Here is a 22,639-nt window from a genome sequence, read left to right as displayed (position 1 = left end):
GTGAATTAAAGAGTGTTATGGATGAAAAAGGGAAAGAAATCATCTATCGCACCAAAATAGAACATCTTGAGAAAGATGAAAAGTGCACAAGGTTCTTTTTTAAGAAAATGAATGGGAGAAAGGCTGATATGGATAAAATCCTGGATAGGAATGGTTTGTGTGTGTCAGGTGAGAATGTGATAAAGGAGGTGAATAGGTTCTATAGCAAGTTATATGATAAAAAATGGATTGATTCTGGTCTTGTTTCAGAAGTGCTGAATGGGTTAGAGAACAAGTTGGATAGTGGAGAATGTGATATTTTGAATGAGGACGTAATTATGGAAGAAGTAGAAAATGTGATGAAGAGTGCTAAAAAGAATAAGACTCCAGGTAAAGACGGATTGCCGGTAGAATTCTATGTGAAGGCGTGGGACTTTCTGGGCGCTGATTTGACTGAGATATGTAAGTATATGTGGGAGAGTGGTAAGTTGTGTGAATCAATGAAAGAGGGGGTGGTTGTGCTTGTGCACAAGAAAGGTGAGAGAAAGTGTTTAGAGAATTGGAGACCTATAACATTGTTGAACGCAGATTACAAAATCTATAGCAAATTGTTGGCGAATCGTATGCGTGAGGTGATTGGTAGTGTTGTGGATGAGGATCAAGTGTGTGCTGTGCCTGGGAGAAGTATGAATGATAACTTTTTAGTAAGGGATTTGATTGGAGACTGCATGGGAAGGAAACGGAAGTGTATGGTTCTGTCAATTGATTTTGAGAAAGCGTTTGATAGGGTCTCGCATGTTTTTGTTTAAAGTTCTGGAGAGAATGGGATTTCCTCAAAAATTTGTGAATGGGATAATGTCTTTGTATGATTGTGTGTCAAGTGAGTTTCTTGTTAATGGGTGGTTGAGTGAGAAAGTGAATATTAAGTCTGGTGTAAGGCAGGGGTGTCCCATGTCCCCTGTCTTGTTTGTATGTGTGATTGAACCTTTGTTGTGCTTGGTGAGACGTGATAAAATGATGCGAGGTTGTTGGTACCTGGGAGTGGTGGGAAGCATGTGAAAGTTCTTGGATATATGGATGATGTTGTGGCTGTGAGTGAAAATGTTGCGTCTATGAGTAGGGTTAAGTTGCTTCTGGAGTTTTTCTGTGGTGCATCTGGCTTTAGAGTGAATTGGAATAAATGTAGTTTTAAATGTTTTGGGGATGACAGGGTTAAAATGGAGGGGGTAAAGTGTGAGGAGGGTGCTATCAAAGTGCTGGGAGTATTATATAATAAGGACTTGGAAGGTAAGGAGAGCTGGGAGGAGTGTGGATTGCGCATAGAGCGTAAGTTAAATTTTTGGCGACTGAGAGACTTGACCTTGAGTGGTAAGATTTTGGTCATAAAAGCGGTGATTCTTCCGATTTTGCTTTTTATTGCAACAGTTTTTCCACCGTCATGTAGGAAAATAAAAAGAGTGGAAAAGTTAGTTTTTACTTTTTTCTGGAGCAGTAACATAGAGAAACTTAAGAGAGAGAGTCTTTTCAAGGCGTGTCACCATGGTGGCATGGCCTTTCCAAACATTGAGATTTTTCTGGGGCTTCAGTATATCAAAACTGTTGTTATTTTGCTGAATAAAGGAAATAAGGGCGCGTATATGGCACGTTATTCTTCTGGTTGGATGTTATATGGCTTATGGTGGAGAAAGAGGGATGCTAGAGTGCCTGTTGCTTTCAAGTGTCCGGTCTGGTATGAGGTGATTGAGAAGTTTGTGAGGAAGTATGATTTACTGAGTGTACCGATGAATGATTTTAGAATGGCTAAGAATGTGATGAAAATAATACGTAAGAATGATGTGGAATGTAATATTGTGGGGCTGAGAGGGAATGAAGTTTCGGTTGCATGGAAGAGTTTGGAAACGCACGGGATGTCTAATAGACAAAGGGATATTGTACGGATGTCCTTGCACAATATTTTGCCTGTGCGACAGGTTCAGAAGAGACGAGGTCTGACCAGAACTGATGTGTGCCCAAGGGAAGGATGTGGTGGATGTGAAACTGTGTGGCATACTATGTGGGACTGTGATTACACGTGCAGTGTGTGGAATTATGTAGGTGGGTTGTGTAAGGAGTTAGCAGGTGTGAGTTTTATTGACTGGCGTGTTGCGATGTTTGGAATTGGTGCATGTGGTTGTGTGAAAAATAGAATCATAGAATCATAGAATCGTAGAGTTGGAAGGGACCTCCTGGGCCATCTGGTCCAACCCCCTGCTCAAAGCAGGATTCGCTAAATCATCCCAGTTAGATGTCTGTCCAGCCTCTGTTTGAAGACTTCCATTGAAGGAGAACTCACCACTTCTCGTGGCAGCCTGTTCCACTCATTGATCACTCTAACTGTCAAAAAGTTTTTTCTAATATCTAATCTGTGTCTCCTCCCATTCAGCTTCATCCCATTGCTTCTAGTCTTTCCTTGTGCAAATGAGAATAAAGTTGATCCTTCTACAATGTGACAGCCCTTTAGATATTTGTAGACAGCTATTAAGTCTCCTCTCAGTCTTCTCTTTTGCAAACTAAACATTCCCAAATCCTGCAACCTTTCCTCATAAGACAGGGTTTGCAGACCGGTCACCATTCTGGTCGCTCTTTTCTGAACTTGCTCCAGTTTGTTGATGTCTTTTTTAAAATGTGGTGCCCAAAATTGGACACAATATTCTAGATGAGGTCTGACCAAAGAGGAGTAGAGGGAAATTATTACTTCACGTGATCTAGACTGTATGCTTCTGTTAATACATCCTAGAATTGCATTTGCCTTTTTTGCTGCTGCATCACACTGTTGACTCATATTCAGTCTGTGATCTATTAGTATACCCAAGTCTTTTTCACATGTGCTGTCACTTAGCCCTATTCCTCCCATTCTATATATGCTTTTTTCATTTTTATTGCCCAGATGTAGTACTTTGCATTTCTCCCTGTTAAAAACCATTCTGTTAGTTGCTGCCCACTTCTCCAGTTTATTTAAATGTTTTTGAATCCTCTCTCTCTCTTCTCTAGTATTAGCTATCCCTCCTAGCTTTGTGTCATCAGCAAATTTAATCAGTTTACCCTCAATTCCTTCATCTAAATCGTTGATAAAGATGTTGAACAATACAGGGCCCAGGACAGAGCCCTGTGGTACCCCACTTGAGACATTCTTCCAACTGGATGTGCAGCCATTTACGACCACTCTTTGGGTCCGATCACTAAGCCAGTTATGAATCCACCTAACAGTTGCCTTGTCCATTCCATACTTAGTCATTTTTTCAATAAGGATTGTATGAGAGACTTTGTCAAATGCTTTGCTGAAGTCAAGATATACTATATCTACAGCATTTCCTTGATCCACCCAATCAGTAATACCATCATAGAAGGAAATTAAATTAGTCTGACATGACTTATTAGTTACAAACCCATGCTGACTCTGTTTAATCACTTCATTCTTATCCAGGTATTGACATACATGTTGTTTAATAATTTGTTCAAAGATCTTTCCTGGTATAGAAGTCAGACTCACCGGCCTATAGTTGCCTGGGTCCACCTTCTTCCCCTTTTTGAAGATAGGAACAACATTTGCTCTTCTCCAGTCTTCTGGCACTTCTCCTGTTCTCCAAGAATTTTCAAAGATTATGGAGAGGGGTTCAAAAATTTCTTCTGCTATCTCCTTCAGTACTCTGGGGTGTAATTCATCTGGACCTGGAGACTTGAATACATTTAGGTTAGCTAAGTGTTTCCTCACTATCTTTCTGTTTATAGATATCCTGGATTCTTCTATTCCCTTAATAGGACAGTGAATAACAGTTGATGTTACATTTCCTTTCTGAGAGAAAACAGATGCAAAATAGGAATTTAAAAGTTCAGCCTTCTCAGCATCCTGTCTTACCATTTCATCATTTTCATCCTGTAAAAATCCTATAGCATCTTTGACTTTTCTTTTACTTTTGACATATCCCCAAAATCCTTTATTATTGCTTTTGACATTTCTTGCAAGCCTCAATTCATTTTCAGCTTTAGATAATCTGATTTGTGCCTTGCAGGTTCTGCAGACAGCATTATAATATTCTTTAGATATGCCTCCTTCTTTCCATTTTATAAACATTTTTTGCTTCCTTTTTAGCATGTGCTTAAGTTCTGTGTTCATCCATCCTGGTTTCCTTAAATGCTTCCTATTCTTCCCTCTTTTCGGAATTGTTAACAACTGTGCTTTGAGAATTTCATTTTTCAAGATTTCCCATCCTTCCTGGACATTTTTGTCTTTAAGGATATCCAGCCATTGGATCCCTCCAATTCTCTTTCTGAATCCCTTAAAATCTGCCTTTCTGAAATCTAACCTTGACGTCTGAGTCTTCACAGGTCTTCCGCCTCTAGTTATCCAAAATTCTAAAATAGCATGGTCGCTACCTCCTAGGGTCCCAGCCACTTTTACCTCCTCAACCATTTCCTCCCTGTTTATAAGGATTAGATCCAAGGTAGCAGTTCCCCTTGTTTTCTCCTTTACCTTTTGGAAGATAAAGTTGTCAGCAAGAGAGGATAAGAATTTCCTTGACCTGTTAGTTTTGCCTGAGAGAGATTCCCAACAAATGTCTGGATAGTTGAAGTCTCCCATGACAACTATGTCATATTTTTTGGAGAACTTGGCCATTTGATGCATAAAGAGTTCATCCATATCTTCAGCTTGCACAGGCGGCCTGTAGTAAATGCCTACAATGGTGTCCTTTCCATTGTTCTGTCCTTGTATTCTTACCCAAACAGTTTCCACAGAACTCCCAGTCTCTGAAGCTTCCATCTCTGTGCAGATATACGCGTTTCTAACATACAATGCGACACCCCCTCCTCGTTTATCAAGTCTGTTTCTTGCAAATAAGTTGTATCCTTCTAGTCTTGTATTCCAATCATGTGTATTGTCCCACCAAGTTTCAGTGATTCCAATGACATCATATTTCTTTTCCTGTGTTAGTAGTTCCAATTCTCCTTGTTTGTTGCCCATGCTTGAATCCTATGGTTAATTACGACTTGTGTGATGCAGAGTTTGTGGGATGTGAGGAATTTAGGAATTTTCAAAGAGAAGCATGTATCTGTGAATAAGTGTGTCGGGCTGATCCTTTCTAGATTATACTTGATTTATAAATTAGACAGCGAAGGCGGTGGTGGTTCTGATGCAGAGGACGTCTGGAAATTTAAAAAATGGCAGCACCTGATCAAATATCAATGAATTTTAGTGATGTTTATTGATGTTCAGGATGTCTTTTGTGTATACCCTTGGTTTGTTATACTAAAATAAATATGAACCATGATGATGAGAGTTGAAACAACAACGTTTAAGTTGATGAGCTTATATTGAGTTGTTTATAACTAACCTGAATTTTTTTTTTTTTTAAAAAACCAAAGAAACAGCTGTCTGTGGATGGATACCATGTTTTGGCATAGGTGGTTTCCTTCATTGGAGACTGCCCTTCCCGTGGTTGTTCCTTCCCGGGGAAAGACCTGGCTAGTCATTGCTTGCGTTGAGAAACATGTGATGGTGTCTCCGCGGCTTGTGTTTTGCATGTTTTTGCATAATTCCCATAAGGGATGGTTGCATTGCTCTAGAATCACTGCGTTGAGAAACATGTGATGGTGTCTCCGCAGTGTTGGATGTTGATCTCCATGAGTTCATTCATCCTCATTTTTCAGTCTTTTACTAGGCATTGCTCCTACTAGCCAGTTTCCTACTCCACACTGATGAGGGGCAAATACCCCAAAACAGCTGTCTGTGGATGGATACCATGTTTTGGCATAGGTGGTTTCCTTCATTGGAGACTGCCCTTCCCGTGGTTGTTCCTTCCCGGGGAAAGACCTGGCTAGTCATTGCTTGCGTTGAGAAACACGTGATGGTGTCTCCACGGCTTGTGTTTTACAGAATAATCACTGACCTGTAAAAAAAAAAAAAAAACACAGGAGGCAGGCGGAAGAGCAGGAGAAGAACCAATCCCCCATTGCCCCGCACCCAAACTCACCTCGATGCACAGAAGACATCAGATGGAAACTTAAAACCATGATTAAATCGGAACCACTGATTGATACCTTTGTTGTAAGAATCCAATTTAATCAGTGTTATAGCGCCACTATGGCCGCCATACCTTTTACTTCACAATGAAATCCTGCTGACAGGTTTTCTAAGGCTATGTTCACATCTTGCGGTTCTGCATGCAAATTGTCAGCAGCATTTCACAGTACCAGCAAAGTCTGAGATTTCCAAAAGCCCATGCACAGAGCACGTTTGTTTGTTTTTTTACCTGTTTTGGCAAAGAGCTGTGTTTTTGCAGTGTTTTTCACCCATTGAAAGCAGAAGGTAGTTCACAAAAACACCACAAAAAAAGCAGATATCAGGTCTTGCTGCGTTTTTCGTGCCAAAAGCTGATGACGTTGAATCGTATTTTTTTTTTTTAAGCACTAAACTTTATTAGCATGCACAAGGTTCAAATGTTCCCTGACAAAAACTAAGCAAAACCTGCTTTTTGCATGCTCGACCCCACAGCACTGGTCACTACTGAGCATGTGCATAAAATGCAGCATCTCATCTATGACTCCACAGCACTGGTCACTACTGAGCATGTACATACAGTGCAGCATAGATTCATCTCATCTACGACCCCACAGCCCTGGTCACTACTGAGCATGTACATAAAGTGCAGCACAGATTCATCTATGACCCCACAGCACTGTTCACTACTGAGCATGTACATAAAGTGCAGCACAGATTCATCTCATCTACGACCCCACAGCCCTGGTCACGACTGAGCATGTACAAAAAGTGCAGCACAGATTCATCTCATCTATGACTCCACAGCACTGGTCACTACTGAGCATATACATAAAGTACAGCATCTCACCTACGACCCCACAGCACTAGTCACTACGGAGTATGTACATAAGTGCACCACAGATTCATCTCATCTATGACCCCACAGCACTGGTCACTACTGAGCATGTACATAAAGTGCAGCACAGATTCATCTCATCTATGACCCCACAGCACTGGTCACTACTGAGCATGTACATAAAGTGCAGCACAGATTCATCTCATCTATGACCCCACAGCACTGGTCACTACTGAGCATGTACATAAAGTGCAGCACAGATTCATCTTCAACCCCGCAGCACTGGTCACTACTGAGCATGTACATAAAGTGCAGCACAGATTCATCTCATCTACGACCCCACAGCCCTGGTCACTACTGAGCATGTACATAAGGTGCAGCACAGATTCATCTCATCTATGACTCCACAGCACTGGTCACTACTGAGCATGTACATATAGTGCAGCACAGATTCATCTCATCTCCGACCCCACAGCACTGGTCACTACTGAGCATGTGCATAAAGTGCAGCATCTCATCTACGACCCCACAGCACTAGTCACTACTGAGCATGTCCATAAAGTGCAGCAGATTCATCTCATCTCCGACCCCACAGCACCAGTCACTACTGAGCATGTACTTAAAGTGCAGCACAGATTCATCTCATCTATGACCCCACAGTCCTGGTCACTACTGAGTATTTACATAAAGTGCAGCACAGATTCATCTCATCTACGACTCCACAGCCCTGTTCACTACTGAGCATGTACATAAAGGGGCAGCACAGAGTCATCTCATCTATGACCCCACAGCCATGGTCACTACTGAGCATGTGCATAAAGTGCAGCACAGATTCATCTCCGACCCCACAGCACTTGGTCACTACTGAGCATGTGCATAAAGTGCAGCACAGATCCTTAGATCAGGAACAGAACAGACATTTATAGGACATTTCAGAAATTTCCCAAATTCTTATGAAAACATTTACAGCACATCCTGCGCTAAACTACTGAACCAAATTTATTATCCATTATATACCGACTCCATGACTCTGACTCGCCAGTCCAGAATGTAAGTCTGTGTGATCCAGTGTTACTTCAGCCCCTGATACATCACATCCTAGGACTTGGAACACATCAGTGCTATCCATTGTGGAGGTTGTGACACGCTCCTCTTTGTCCATGGCTGGCCCTTGGTGCAGTACTGGTGACTTACACACACAGCGAGGCTAATAACACAATTTCTTTTTAATAAAATGATTTGTTTTACATATCGATAAGCAAAAGAAAAAAAGAAAAAAAAAAAAAATCAGTAATGTGGCTGTTAATGTCTTTACTTTCCCCACATTTTTAATATATTAAGCAATTTTACAAAAAAAAAAAAAAAAAAAAATATCTGAAGTTGGGCAAAACAATGATTCAACATGAATACTTAAAGAAAAGATTGCAAGTTTGATGTGAATAGAAAAAAACCTCCATTCATATTTTAGTGTTTTTGCTTTGATGGCCAGGCATTTTTTTTTGTCTGGGGCACTTGATATTTGGCTACCTTATGGTAGCGACTAGTGATGAGATGACGTAGCTGCATGATTTATGGCTGCTAGGCAGCCTGAATACATGTGGGAATTCCCTAACAAACAGGCATTCTCCACATGTATTCAGGCTGTCTAGCAGCCACAAATCATGCAGAAACTAAATCTCCGAGCACGCCAAAATACTCGGAGGACACCCGAGCAACAAGTAGACTCGATCACCACTAGTAACCACCAATCTTGGTTATTGGGGATTGCATGTATACATATACTCTTTAAGGCAGCCAGGCACTACAAAATATCTCCTCCTGAGCCAAATTACTCTCCCAAAAGGAAAGTTCTCAGCTTTCTTCCCTCTGGGAAATAACTAATTTGCATATATTTTCCCACAAAGCATTGCCAATAAGGCTCTACAAAGTTGGTTTGCTCAATAACAGCCTTTCAAATGAAAGATCAAAAAGTAATCTGTAACATTCTACCAGTAAAAGCGCATTTAGACAGGCTGACCGTCCCAGTAATACGACCATTGATCAGCTACATCTATGTCTATTGTTTAGTGGTCTGCTTAGACAGGGAGATCGCACTTGCATGAACAGAGAACAATTCTTGTGTGCACAAACCATCATTCTTGGCAGCAAATGGTGTTGTCGGGCATTAGGCAGACACTGACTGCAGACTAATGAATCTTCTCACTGCACATGCACTGGCGTTGGGAGTGGATGGTCAGGTAACCACAAGTATGCAATTTACATACTTCCAGCCACATTCAGAGTAGACTTGTATTAAGCGAGGCTGCACCTGTCTACTTGGCATATAACCAAATATATTCAAATCACATTCTTGTACCCATCGCTCCCAACAAAGGAGAATCCTCATAGCACACATTTTACGTGACATGAGGATTCACAAGTCTGCAGCCATAGTGACTGCAGACATGTAACCTAAGGCCGGACGATTCCTTTAGGTAAGCTTGAAAGCATCTTTCCTGACAAAATGATCTTACCAGCCTGTCTAAATCAGCCCTGATGGGATGAATGTTACTAATGCAGCAAAGCTTACATGACCAGGTAGATTACACAATAATTACATTATTTCCATACACATCATCTGAAAATATCCATTGAGTAAATAAGGCAAAGACAACAGAACATATATTTTACAGATAATGATTTGACAAAATTTCAATCTCTGGGACGACATCTGCAGGAGGGAATATTCTTTGGTATGCTTGTAATGGCTTCACCTGATTTGTCTGCAATAGCCTTCCTAATAAAGTGACAGTCGTGCACCGCTCCCTTTGTTTAAAACGGACTTATTTCTTTGTTGTACAAAAGTTCATGTAAAAATTGGTTAAAGTATAAAAATAATTTAGGTTATTAAAACGTTTGGTATATGTACAGTTGAAGCCCGAAGTTTACATACGAAAAGACACATCTGCATGTGTTTCCTCAATCTCTGACATGAAATCAGAATAAACCTTTCCCGTTCTAGGTCAGTTAGGATTACCATAATTATTACTATTTGCCAAATGCCGCGAGAGAGCGAATGTTTAAGGCATTTTTATTACTTACTGCAAAGTCAAAAGTTTACACACATTTCATTAGTATTTGGTACCACTGCCCTTAAATTGAATGACTTGGGTCACAAGTTTGGGTTGTCCTTCCACAAGCTTCTCACAATAGTTGGTTGGAATTTGGGCCCATTCCGCCTGACAAAACTGGTGTAACTGATCCAGGTTTGTAGGTCACCTTGCTCACACCAGAATTTTCAGCTTTGCCCATAAATTTTCAATAGGATTGAGATCAGGGCTTTGTGATGGCCGCTCCAAAACACTGACTTTATTATCCTTAAGTCACTTTGTTACCATTTTGGCAGTATGCTTCGGGTCATTGTCCATTTGGAAGGCCCATTTCCGCCCAAGCTTTAACTTCCTGGCTGATGTCTTCAGATGTTACTTCAGTATTACCACATAATCTTCTTTTCTCATGATGCCATCTATTTTGTGAAGTGCACCAGTCCCTCCTGCATTAGAACCCCACAACATGATGCTGCCACCCCCATGTTTCACAGTTGGGATGGTGTTCTTAGGTTTCCAGGTTTCTCCTCCAAACTTAACGATGTTCATTATGCCCAGAAAGTTCAATTTTAGTTTCATCAGAACACAGGACATGTCTCCAAAAATTAAGGTCTTTGTTCCTGTGTGCACTTGCAAACATTAATCTGGCTTTTTATGTTTCTTTTGGAGTAATGGCTTCTTCCTGGCAGAGTGGCTTTTCAGCCTATGTTGATACATCACTCGTTTCACTGTGGATAATGATATAATCTTGCCAACTTCCTCCATCATCTTCACAAGGTCTTTTGCTTTTGTCCTTGGGTTGATATGCACATGTCGGACCAAAGCACATTCATCTCTGGGACACAGAACCCATCTCCTTCCTGAGTGGTATGACGACTGGATATTCCCATTTTGTTTTACTTTCGTATAATGGTTTGTACAGATGAACGAGGCACCTTCAGGTATCTTGAAATTGTACTTAATGATGAGCCAGACTTGTGCAAGTCCACAATTCTCTTCCTGATATCTTGGCTGATTTCTTTACACTTTCCCATGATGCTACACAAAGAAAAGCAGTGTTTCAGGTGTGCATTAAAATACATCCACATGTGTCTCTAATTAACTCAGATGTTGCCAAAAAAACAAATCACAAGCTTCCAAACATGACATCATCATATGGACAGTCCAGAAGTGTTTAAAGGCATAGTAATCTTAGGCTGGGGTCACACTGCGTGATGGCAGTCTGTTAATGCTGCCATTGACCCCCATTATGTGGAGCATCGCGACGCAAGCCGTAAAGCGGCACGCGTTCACGATGTGCCGTCATTCACAGACGGAGCCTCGGAAGCGGGCTGCAGCGTCTGAGGCTCCGTCACCGTAGCATAACGCATATCGTGTTATGCTATAGCGTTAACGCAGCCCGTCAACACTATGCGTTGAACGGGCTGTGTTAACGCAATGTGAACCTGACCTTAGTGTATGTAAACTTCTGACTTTGCAGCAATAAAAATGCCTTAAAAACATTCTCTCTCTCGCTCATCATTTTGGCATTTGGCAAATAATTATTATGGTAATCCTAATTGACCTAAAACAGGAAAGATTTTTCTGATTTCTGGCAGATATTGAGAAACATGCTGATGTGTCTTTTATACAGTGTATGTGAACTTCTGGTTTTAACTGTAATGTATATATTCATTCCACTACCATCCAAAGAGATATTCCAGAGCTTTAGATACTAATGTGTTATCCTTTTTTGGGGTCTGTTTGTTCATGAATACCTGCAAGAAAAAAAAAAAAAAAAAAAAAAAAAAAAAAAAAAAAGGTTTTGTTTTAGCAGGTTTTCTTTTATATAAATAAATAATGATAAAAAAAGGCTTCTATTAATTCATTTCAGTATTATTTTGTACAGATGTCTTACACCTGGCCTTTTTGACATTCCATAGATAAATCAAAGGCAGAGCTGAAGTTCAGAGCTCTACTAATCTCAAAATACTTTTTGTAGACATTTTGATTCTCCACGCCATACCCCATCCCCATCATAAAAAAAATACTATTCAGGATACAGAAGTGATGGGATCAGTGATGGTTGAGAAGAGCCCAATTCCATTTCAATACAGCAAGAACAATCAAACATTGAGGAAAATATTACTTATTACCAAAATTCATATCCCTATCAGAAAATTACATAACCCCTTTGACATCTGACATACTATCCCGTCCACGGTACCCGGACCCTATGGCCGGTGACGGGATAGTACGTCATCGCGATCAGCGGCGCCCCCGAGGGGGGGGGCAACGCTGATCGCGGCCGGGTGTCAGCTGATTATCACAGCTGACACTCGGCACTAAGTGTCAGGGACGGTCACGGACCGCCCCCGGCACGTTAACTCCTGGCACACTGCGATCAAACATGATCGCAGTGTATCAGGGGATTAGAGAAGTATCGGCAGGGAGGGGGCTCCCTCTGTGCTTCCCTGAGACCTCTGGAGCAGCGCGATATGCTGCGCTGCTCCGACGGTCTCCTTCCCTGCAGGCCCCTGGATCCAAGATGGCCGTGGGGGCCTGCAGGCAGGCGGTGAGGAAGCCTGTGCAGCACCTGTCAGATCGCTGATCTGACACAGCGCTGTGTGAAGTGTCAGATCAGCGATCTGACACGTCACAGTGATGTCCCCACCGGGACCAGGGCTGTGGAGTCGGTAAGCCACAGTTGCGACTCCGACTCCTGGATTTTATCAGGCTCCGACTCCGGCTCCTTCATAAATGGCCAATTCATAACAACAAATTTACTGTTGTAAAATATTAAACATCGTGCTTATTCAGTTTCTCACCATCATATAAGTAATCAGACCACTTAGAGCAAAAACTACATTTATTAGAATACAATTAGAATATAGCAAATAACTTTTATAAACTGTAAGTAAATATGCAATAAACACTTTTATACAGTTAAGAAGAAATCTATAAATTTGTCCTCAGAAAAAGTATTGCCTCTGTCAGATCCTCCTTCATGGATGCCCTCAAATCTGATCTAATTATTTTGAGAGCAGAGAACAACCTCTCTACACTAACTTGTGTTGGTGGCAAAGCAGTAACCACTCGGGCAACATCTCTGACAATGTCAGGATACAGAGGAATCGCTTGTTGCACTGTTGTTTTTGATGAACGGTCAAATTTCTCAATTTCTTTTAGTGCACATGAAAAATTCTGCTGAAATGTACTGGCTGTGTTCCTTGATGGGGATGACTCTTCTTCTATGCGGGAACGCTTTGCACGGTCCTTGTGATCCAAATATTTTTCCAAATTAAATTCTTCATCAGTTGATGAAGAGGGTGAAGATGTGGCAGGACGACCAAATTCTTCTTGTTCCTCCTGACTGTTCTGCAACCCTTTCATCCTTACTGCTATTTCAAACAGAGCTTCTTTTCCTTTACTTAGCTGTTGATCATCTAGAAGAATCCGATGCATTGGGTCTACATAAACAGCTGCCAAAAGAATGTTATTTTGTAATAGTAGCTCCTCTCTTCGTTTCATTGATGTAGCAATGCCACTTGCAATTAACCCTCCTCTTTGGGACAGGCGAAACATCAGGTTCTTCCACTCCTTTAAGAAAATACCTGGAGTTAAGTCCTCTGCTTGTAATTTTTTAGTCACTGTAAATGGGTGCTCTAGCAATTTTTCCAGCTCAGTCACCTGATTCCACTGACTTTCATTTAGCGTCAGTTGAGGGTTAGCCATGTCTACAAGAAAGGTTTTCAGTTCAACCAAGCGCTGAATCATTAAGTAAGTACTGCCCCATCGTGTGGCTTGATCAATAATTGCCCCTTTTCCAGCACGTCTCTTCAAAATTGAGTCAACTTTAGGGGTTCTGGCAACAGTAGCCAATTTTCTCACCTTGCCAATCAGTGCAGCAGCATGTCCTTCTTGCAGACTGTCTTTTATAGCCAGCTGTAGTGTATGCACAACACAGCGCATGTGATGAATGAAAGAACATATTGACACAGTTTCAACAAGATCATCTAAACTATCATGTGCTGTTCATCTGAAGCAACTTCAGTTTGCTCCTCAGTTACAATACTGTGTTCCTCTATTTCAAACATTTCTGTGTCTGTGGACCCAGAATGTTCTTCTAGCTGCTGGTCACCATCATTACTCTCATTCATTAGCTTAATAGTACTTATCATATTTGAAGCATTGTCAGTTACGACAGAAAGAACTTGCTCTTTTTTAAGTTCATAGTCTTGCAGAACCTTTTCCACCAAGACCTGGAGAAACTCACTGGTGTGATGAGCTTTGGTGTCTTTTACTGCCAATGTCTTGGTAACCATTTCATTTTTGTCACAAACAAATTGGACATTGATGGCAAAATAGTTCACTCTGTGACGTGTGCAGGCATCCATTTTAAGAAACAGAAAGCATCCCTTGAGAGTTTTTTTAAGTTCTTCCTTTTGTTTAAAAGCTTCTTCGATTACTAATTTTCTAATACTCTCTCTCTCCAGAGAAACACCAAGCTTGCGGGCCATTTCCCCATTCAGACACATAAAAGCTGGTCGTGAAAATAATGAAATAGGCACACTATCCTTTACAACAAGCTCTATGATCTGTTTTTTAAATGTATCTACTGTCATTGTCACAGTAACTTTGTCACTGACAAAATATCTTGCAACTGATGGCTGCAAAGTTCTCTGCTCCTTTGTTTGGCTGGAAGAGCTGGGCACTGGTTCATTGGTTTGGATGCAGTCTCTCTCATCCACTGCTTTCAGTACTTCTGGATGAAAGCGCTGTAAATGTCTCTTTAGATTAGAAGCTCTGGTAGGAGCATTTTTATCTTTGCCTGAATATGCACTCATCTTGGCTTCACAGCATTTGTTTTCGTCTGGATCATTTGTCATACACTGACAGACATAATGTTTTCTATCTTGAGTGATGGTGAAATGTTCAAATACAGCTGATTTAATGTGATGCTTCTTTGACACTCAGGTTTTTAATTCTGCATTCACAATCCAAATGACAATTGTTTTTCCTAAAAACAATTGTACAAAATTATTGCCAGGTCGTACAACTGATATAGTGGTCAGTAATACTGTTATTATTCCTCATGTACTCACAGTTAACTGATGCAAAGTTTGTTGAAAGGATAATACTTCTTACAGTCTTCCTCTTCTGAGTTGCAGGCAGCTGTGAGATGCTTGGAAGACGCACACCTAGTAAGATCTAGTCTAGAGGAGTAGCTTTACTACTAAGAATTTACAACACATTTTTACTTTCAGTTTCATACATTGTAAGTAGGTGGGTTGGGGCAGCATGAGGTTAACCAAGTATAAGATTAGATAAGGGCAGTGGAGAACAGTGACACACAAGAAGTAAGAAATGTCTATCTCCAGCAGAACTGCTTATCATTGTTGTTCATAGTTTGATAGAACATATACTGTATATTTGAGTAACATTTATAAAATTCATATGAAAGTTCAATTATGAAATATTAATACATTTTTTTTTAAAGCTGGAGTCGGAACATTTCTACCGACTCCAACCAAAACTAACTCCGACTCCACAGCCCTGACCGGGACAAAGTAATAAAGTATATAAAAAAAAAAAAAAGTACACATTTAGTATCGCCAAATCCGTAACGACCGGCACTATAAAACTGTCCCACTAGTTAACCCCTTGAGTGAACCCCTTAAAAATTTTTTTTAAAAAAAGCAAAAAACAATGCTTTATCATACCGCCAAACAAAGTACAATAACGCGCGATCAAAAAGACGGATATAAATAACCATGGTATCGCTGAAAACGTCATCTTATCCTGCAAAAAATGAGCCGCCACACAGCATCAGCAAAAAAATAATAAAGTTACAGCTCACAGAATAAAGCGATGCAAAAATATTTATATAAAATTGTTTTTATTGCATAAAAGCGCAAAAAAAAAATAAAAAAACAACATAAATTAGGTATCGCTGTAATCGTACTGGCCCGAAGAATAAAACCGCTTTATCAATTTCACCACACGCGGAACGGTGTAAACGCCCACCCAAGAGAAATTCATGAAATGCTGTTTTTTGTTCATTCCGCGTCCCAAAAATCGGAATAAAAAGCGATCAAAAAATGTCACGTGCCCGAAAATGGTACCAATAAAAACATCAACTCGTCCCGCAAAAAATAAGACCTCACATGACTCGGTGGGTCAAAATATGACAGCTGCCAAATATAAAAACCGCCATAAATAGTAAATCAAACCCCCCGTTATCACCCCCTTAGTTAGGGAAAAATAATAAAAAAAAAAAAAAATGTATTTATTTCCATTTTCCCATTAGGGATAGGGCTAGGGCTGAGATTAGGGTTAGGGGTGTGTTAGGGTTAGAATTGGGGGGTTTCCACTGTTTGGGCACATTAGGTGCTCTCCAAAGGCAACATGGCATCTGATACCAATTCCAGACAATTCTGTGTTGAAAAAGTCAAACGGTGCTACTTCCCTTCCAAGCTCTGCCATGCGCCCAAACAGTGGTTTACCCCCACATATGGGGTATCAGCCTACTCAGGACAAATTGCACAACAACTTTTGGGGTCCAATTTCTCCTGTTACCCTTGGGAAAATAAGAAAATTGGGGGCAAAAGTATCATTTTTGTGGGAAAAAAATATGATTTTTTTAGTTTTATGGCTCTACATTATAAACTTCTGTGAACCACTTGGGGGTTCAAAGTGCTCACCACACATCTAGATAAGTTCCTTAAGGGGTCTAGTTTACAAAATGGTATCACTTCTGGGGGGTTTCAACAGTTTAGGCACATCAGAGACTCTTCAAACGCGACATGACACCCGCAGACCATTCCATCAAAGTCTGCATTCCAAAACGTCAGTACTTCCCTTCCGAGCCCCGACGTGTGCCCATACAGTAGTTTTCTCCCACATATGGGGGGTATCAAGTGTACTCAGGACAAATTGGACAACTTTTGGGGTCCAATTTCTCCTGTTACCCTTGGGAAAATAAAAACATTGGGGACTAAAAGATCATGTTTGTGGAAAAAATATGATTTTTACATTTTCACGCCCGGGCGTTATAAGCTTCTATGAAGCACTAGGGGGTTCAAAGTGCTCACCACACATCTAGATAAGTTCATTGGGGGGGGGGGTCTAGTTTCCAAAATGGTTTCATTTCTGGGGGGTTTCCACTGTTTTGTAACATCAGGGGCTCTCCAAACGCGATATGGCGTCCGATCTCAATTCCAGCCAAAAAAGTCAAATGGTGCTGCTTCCATTCCGCGCTCTGCCATGCGCCCAAATAGTGGTTTACCCCCATATGTGGGGTATCAGCATACTCAGGACAAATTGCACAATAACTTTTGGGGTCCTGTTACCCTTGGGTAAATAAGAATTGGGGGGTGAAAAGAATTTTTGTGGAAAAAAAATATGATTTTTTAATTGTACGGCTGTACATTATAAACTTCTGTGAAGTCCTTGAGGGTTTAAAGTTCTCACCACACATCTAGATAAGTTCCTTGGGGGGTCTACTTTCCAAAATACGGTCACTTGTGGGGGGTTTCCGCTGTTTAGGCACATCAGGGACTCTCCAATTTTCGCCAAATTTCCGTTTTTTTCCCACAAATAAACGCAAGTTATATCAATGAAATTTTACCACTAGCATGAAGTACAATATGTCACGAGAAAATGTGAGAATCACCGGGATCCATGGAAGCGTTCCAGAGTTATTACCTCATAAAGGGACAGTGGTCAGAATTGTAAAAATTGGCCCGGTCATTAACGTGCAAACCATCCTTGGGGGTTAAGGAGTTAAATCAGGTTTTTGTTATATGTACTTCATTAAAAAAAAAAAAATTTGCTTTTTTCCCCCCCAATATTCCGATCTTTAAAAAAAATAGTAATTTTACAATTTTCACAATGGTCTCTGAGGCAGTTTTAGACTCAAACTTCCTGTTTGTCAGTTTTCAGCTGGCTGCTTATCATCAGAGGCAGGATTACAATGACAAGTAGCGCCTCCATACACTTCTGACAACACAGGATCCACCAATCCCAACAGGTGATGCCACAGATGACCCTGCTCCCTTCACAATGACCTTTGCACATATTCAGGCTTCAATACCAATGATGGCATCAGAGTCTGATCATTGTTGCTAATTTACATGTGTTTCCTGAAACAGGAAATTAGAGTTCTAAAATAAACCCAGTGTGAAAACTGCAAGATTACTAATTTTGTTTTTTAAATAAAGACTGTGATTAGTGATGAGAGAATGTGTTCGGATATGGTCTTATATGAGCACATTCGCTTATCACTAATAACAACCTTGATTAAAAGGGAACCTTGTCACCCCCCCAGGGCATTTTTAAGGAAAAGAGCCACCTTCAGCAGCACTAAGGCTGCATTCTATGAAGGTGGCTCTTCTATTTCTGACCCCTAGTAACACCGAAATATTGACTTTTATAACTAGGTCCCCATACCTGTATTGTGTCCCATAGGTATGGTGTGGCTCCCTGTATCAGCCGCCTCCAAGCCATCCATCATGCCCCTGTCTTGCATCTGGGCGCCGCCTCACATCCGTCCATCGTGCCCCTGTGCGCCACCGCCTCCTCCTGTGTTGTATGCCCGGCACCTGCGCTGTGACAACAGTTCTCGGGCATGCGCAGTGCGCACTGCCCGGGAACTGACATCAGGAAATCAAGCCTGCGTGTTTTGGAGTCCCCCGATTCCCAGCCCCGCAGTGTGAATACTTCAAAACACACTGCAGGGCAGGATCAGGGGACTCCAAACCACGCAGGTTTGATGGCCTGATGTCAGTTCCCGGGCAATGAGCACTGCGCATGCCCAAGAACTGTTGTCATAGCGCAGGCGCCGGCAAACACAGGAGGAGGCAGCAGTGGCGGCGCACAGGGGCATGATGGGATGGGAGGCGGCACCCAAACACAAGATAGGGGCACGATGGAGGGCTGGGAGGCTGCACCCAGACGCAAGACAGGGGCATGATGGATGGCTTGGAGGCGGCGCCCAGATGCAAAACGGGCATGATGGATGGCTTGGAGGCGGCGCCCAGATGCAAGACGGGCATGATGGATGGCTTGGAGGCGGCGCCCATACAGGTATGGGGACCTAGTTATAAAAGTCAATATTTCGGCGATACTAGGGGTCAGAAACAGAAGAGCCACCTTCACAGAATGCAGCCTTAATGCTGCTGAAGTTGGCTCTTTTACTTAAAAACTTGTTTGATGTGACAGGTTCCCTTTACAAAAAACAAAATTAGTAATCTTGCACGTGTGTGCTAACAGTGTCTTTGACATGCTCGAAAAATATTAGAGTCCCCACAACTGTTAGATAGACAATCCCTGCATGTGTTGTGGCCAACAGCCGGAGTCTGGAACATATTTTTCGAACACGCTGAAGACACCCGGTTAGCATACGAGCATATTCTGATGACACCTTATCCCAGCACGTTCGCTCATCACCAGTTCTGATAAGAACAAAAGAGACCTACCAACAATGTTAAAAAAAAAAAAAAAGTACATTTAATTACAAAAATCTGATTTGAATAATAGGTCATTTCCTGAAGATATAAAAAAGCAGCTTCCTTTCAAGATCTAATTTGTTGTTTTCAAAGGTCAAGTAATCCTCTGTGCAAGTGTACTTGGGTACACAATGTGAGGGGTCAGCATAGCATTATCAGAAAAGGGGAAGAGAAGAGAAAGGTTGAGGAAACCTTGTATGAATCAGTAAAGGTTTTTCTATGATTCCATGATGTGATAAAAGCATCCTCCACCTACTCAATGTATTGGTAAGCTGTGTAATGCAGAGGAGAGAAACACTAATTGTAAGTGCTCGGAGGCAGGAAATACTGTGGTGGTCCTGACTGGTAATGTTATGCCCACTTGGCTGGTCTGGTCAGGTCAGTAGGTGGAAACAGTATACAGCACACCATCAAAGTCAATGGAAAATAAAAATACCTTGTAGGGACTAGTTGAGGCCCTATAAGCTGCAGCAAGAGGTCTCATTCCTGATCGAGGGGAGCTTATGGATTTTACACGAGGAGTGACGCATGAATACACTGAGGACACAGGCGCCTTCTCAGTGCTTTCCATTAAACTCTGAAAGCAAAGTCGCAGTAGATTAATCTACAGTCCAGACTGTAAAGGATATCAGTAATAAAATGATGATACACATTCTAGACAAACATCCCTTCATTAAAAGATTATTCCTATCTAAGCCTTTTATGGCCGTTATCAAAATAGCTGCATCCGGTCCCTGGAAGTGGAAATACAGAAAGACGACAGATGTAGAAATAAATGGTTACTGTTCTAACCAACCACAGGCTTTCGGTGCACCCTTGGCATCACTGAGTAGTTCACCGCACATTCCCACCTACTTGTTTTCCAATAGTGATGAGCGAACGACAGCGTTTCAACAGCCACAACATATGCAAGGACTGTCTATTAGGCAATCCCGGCCTGTGTTGCAGCTGTAGAACAGAAGTGAGACATGCAGATGTGGGGGCTCAAACATACTATATGAACACGCCGAAGACACTTGCATGCTCGCTCATCACTATTTTACACCCGTCGCTGTCCAGAAATTCACTTGTTTTATATAGATCAGTATCTATGTGTGAAAATTAGTTTGAGAAGAAAACACTTCCAGTGACTGGAGCCTAGACTCATTTTCATCTCAGCCACAAAAAGGCTGACATAGGAAAGACTCTTTAAATCTAGTGACAGAGTTGAGTGAATATCTTCGGGTCCTCAATTATTCGGCAAGCTATAGCGCTTGCCAAATAAGCTACAGCAGGAACCCGGCTTCCTGGATCGCGCCGGCTGAACAGCTATCTGCGGCTCTGCAGGTGCATGTGTCGCGGCTGTGTCACAGTCACAGCACATGTATGGACAGCCCAACACACAGGCTCTCCATGCATGTGCTGTGACAGTGATGAAGCTGCGGCGGCGATCAGCTGTTGAGCCAGCGCGATCCAGGAAGCCGGGTTCCTGCTGTAGCTAATTCGGCAAGCGCTATAGCTTGCCAAAAAAGCGAGAAACCAAAGCTACTCGCTCAACTCTAGTGACTTATGGAATTGGGGTTATATTCAACGTGGCATTCACAGCCCTCATGTGGTTACTTTGCTGCAGTTACCAAGGGTGCTTCTCAATAACCCTACAGATTAATATTTAAAGACTTAAAAAGGATTTTCCTTAATTTTACAAAATCCTTAAATTGAGGGGCCCAATAGCAGGACAAAAGGGCATGAGAGATTGCTGGAGCGGCCTATTCACTGCAGCAACTTACCCACAAGTCTATATGTGGCCATGTATGATGCTGCACCACTAGTCTTCTGAACTTAAAAAGGAGTTTGTCAGGGTAAAATGACTCCTCAAACCAAGCACAGGGGCTCGGTGTACCCTTGGTGTAGCTAAACAGTGCAGCTTCTGACCTACTTGTTTTCCATCTATTTCCACCCTCCATTGCTGCATCTGTTTCATATAGATCTGTATCTATGTGTGAAAAGAAGACCGTGTAGAAGAAGGACAAATACCTTATCTATACAAGGTTTTACACCGATCATAATGCAATCGCCAAATATTTTGCCATCTTTACTTAGAGCTTTCCTTGCCTGCAGCTTAGACTGGTATTGTAAGTGCATCCAGTTTCCAGCATTTGACATCTAACAAATAGAAAAAAGAAATTTAAATATATTTTAACAAATCAGTTTAACTGTATTTTTTGGATTATAAGACGCACCTAGGTTTTCGAGGAGGAAAAAATTGAAGCAAACAATGTGCTCATGACACACTGTTAAGAGAAGGGAGGGATGTTCTGACACTGCTAAGATTAATATCCCCCATCCGGATAGTTATATGCCCCCCATTCCTGATATATATATCCCACACCAGGTATACATGGCTACCCATCCTGGTATATATGGCTACCCATCCCCATCCTGATAATGGTATACATAGCAATCACGCACCATCCTGGTATACAGGGCCATCATGCACCATCCTGGTATACTTGGCCATCAGCCCCCATCCTAGCATACGTGGCCACCACATACTGCTATATATGGCTCATCATTCTGGTATATATAAATCTCCAATCCTGGTGTACATAGCCCCCATACACCTTTCTGGTATACATGCCACCCCCTCCCATGCTGGTATACATGGCCCCCTCATCCCTATCCTAGTACACATGATCCCTTCATCACCATGCTGGCATACATGGCTCCCTCATCCCTATCCTGGTATATATGGCCCCCATTACGCTGCACCCAAATAAATAAACCATTCTACTTACCTTCCCTCGAAGAGCAGCATCCTGTTATGATGCCAGCAGCTGATTTCAGTGTATAACATCACTGCCATGCACCCCCACACACGCTGAGGTCAGCTTCCAGGATACTCACTGCGCTCCGTGCACGGGATGGTGGGCATGGAGAACCGTGAATATTCATCCTCTAACAGCAAGCACACAATTGCCCAGCCACTGCAGGAAGCCAGCGGCACCGGCTAACACTGTGCCTGCTATTACTCAGAATGAATATTCATTGCTCTCCACACGCATGGGAGTGGAGAGAAGTGAATATTCATTCTCCTCAATAGTGGGCAAACGTGACTGCGACTTAGGCCTCTTTCACACATCAGGTTTTCGCCGTCAGGCGCGATCCGGCGCTTTTGACAAAAAACGGATCCGGCGAAATGCAATGCCGGATCCGGTTTCCCCCCCATTGACTTGCA

At 41.9% G+C, this 22,639-nt stretch overlaps 1 protein-coding gene across 1 annotated transcript in view; it reads right to left on the bottom strand.

The window, feature by feature from the left end:
- Positions 1 to 9,490: 9,490 nt before the first annotated feature.
- The window catches only part of LOC141084249 (nucleoporin NUP35-like), a 32,220-nt gene continuing 19,071 nt past the window's right edge, over positions 9,491 to 22,639 (bottom strand). The window contains exons 7-9 of the mRNA XM_073568830.1: positions 21,439 to 21,567; positions 19,862 to 20,002; positions 9,491 to 11,694 (exon numbers count right to left, since the gene is read on the bottom strand). Of these exons, the coding sequence (XP_073424931.1) occupies positions 11,617 to 11,694; positions 19,862 to 20,002; positions 21,439 to 21,567 (348 nt within the window). The 3' untranslated portion in view covers positions 9,491 to 11,616. The remainder of the gene's footprint in view (positions 11,695 to 19,861; positions 20,003 to 21,438; positions 21,568 to 22,639) is intronic.

The sequence above is a fragment of the Dendrobates tinctorius genome, unplaced genomic scaffold, assembly GCF_039654945.1.
Source record: "Dendrobates tinctorius isolate UK_male_01 unplaced genomic scaffold, ASM3965494v1 ptg000022l, whole genome shotgun sequence".
Classification (NCBI taxonomy): domain Eukaryota; kingdom Metazoa; phylum Chordata; class Amphibia; order Anura; family Dendrobatidae; genus Dendrobates; species Dendrobates tinctorius.
The sequence above is the reverse complement of the archived record's forward strand: the minus strand, read 5'-3'. Positions and strand labels throughout refer to the sequence as shown.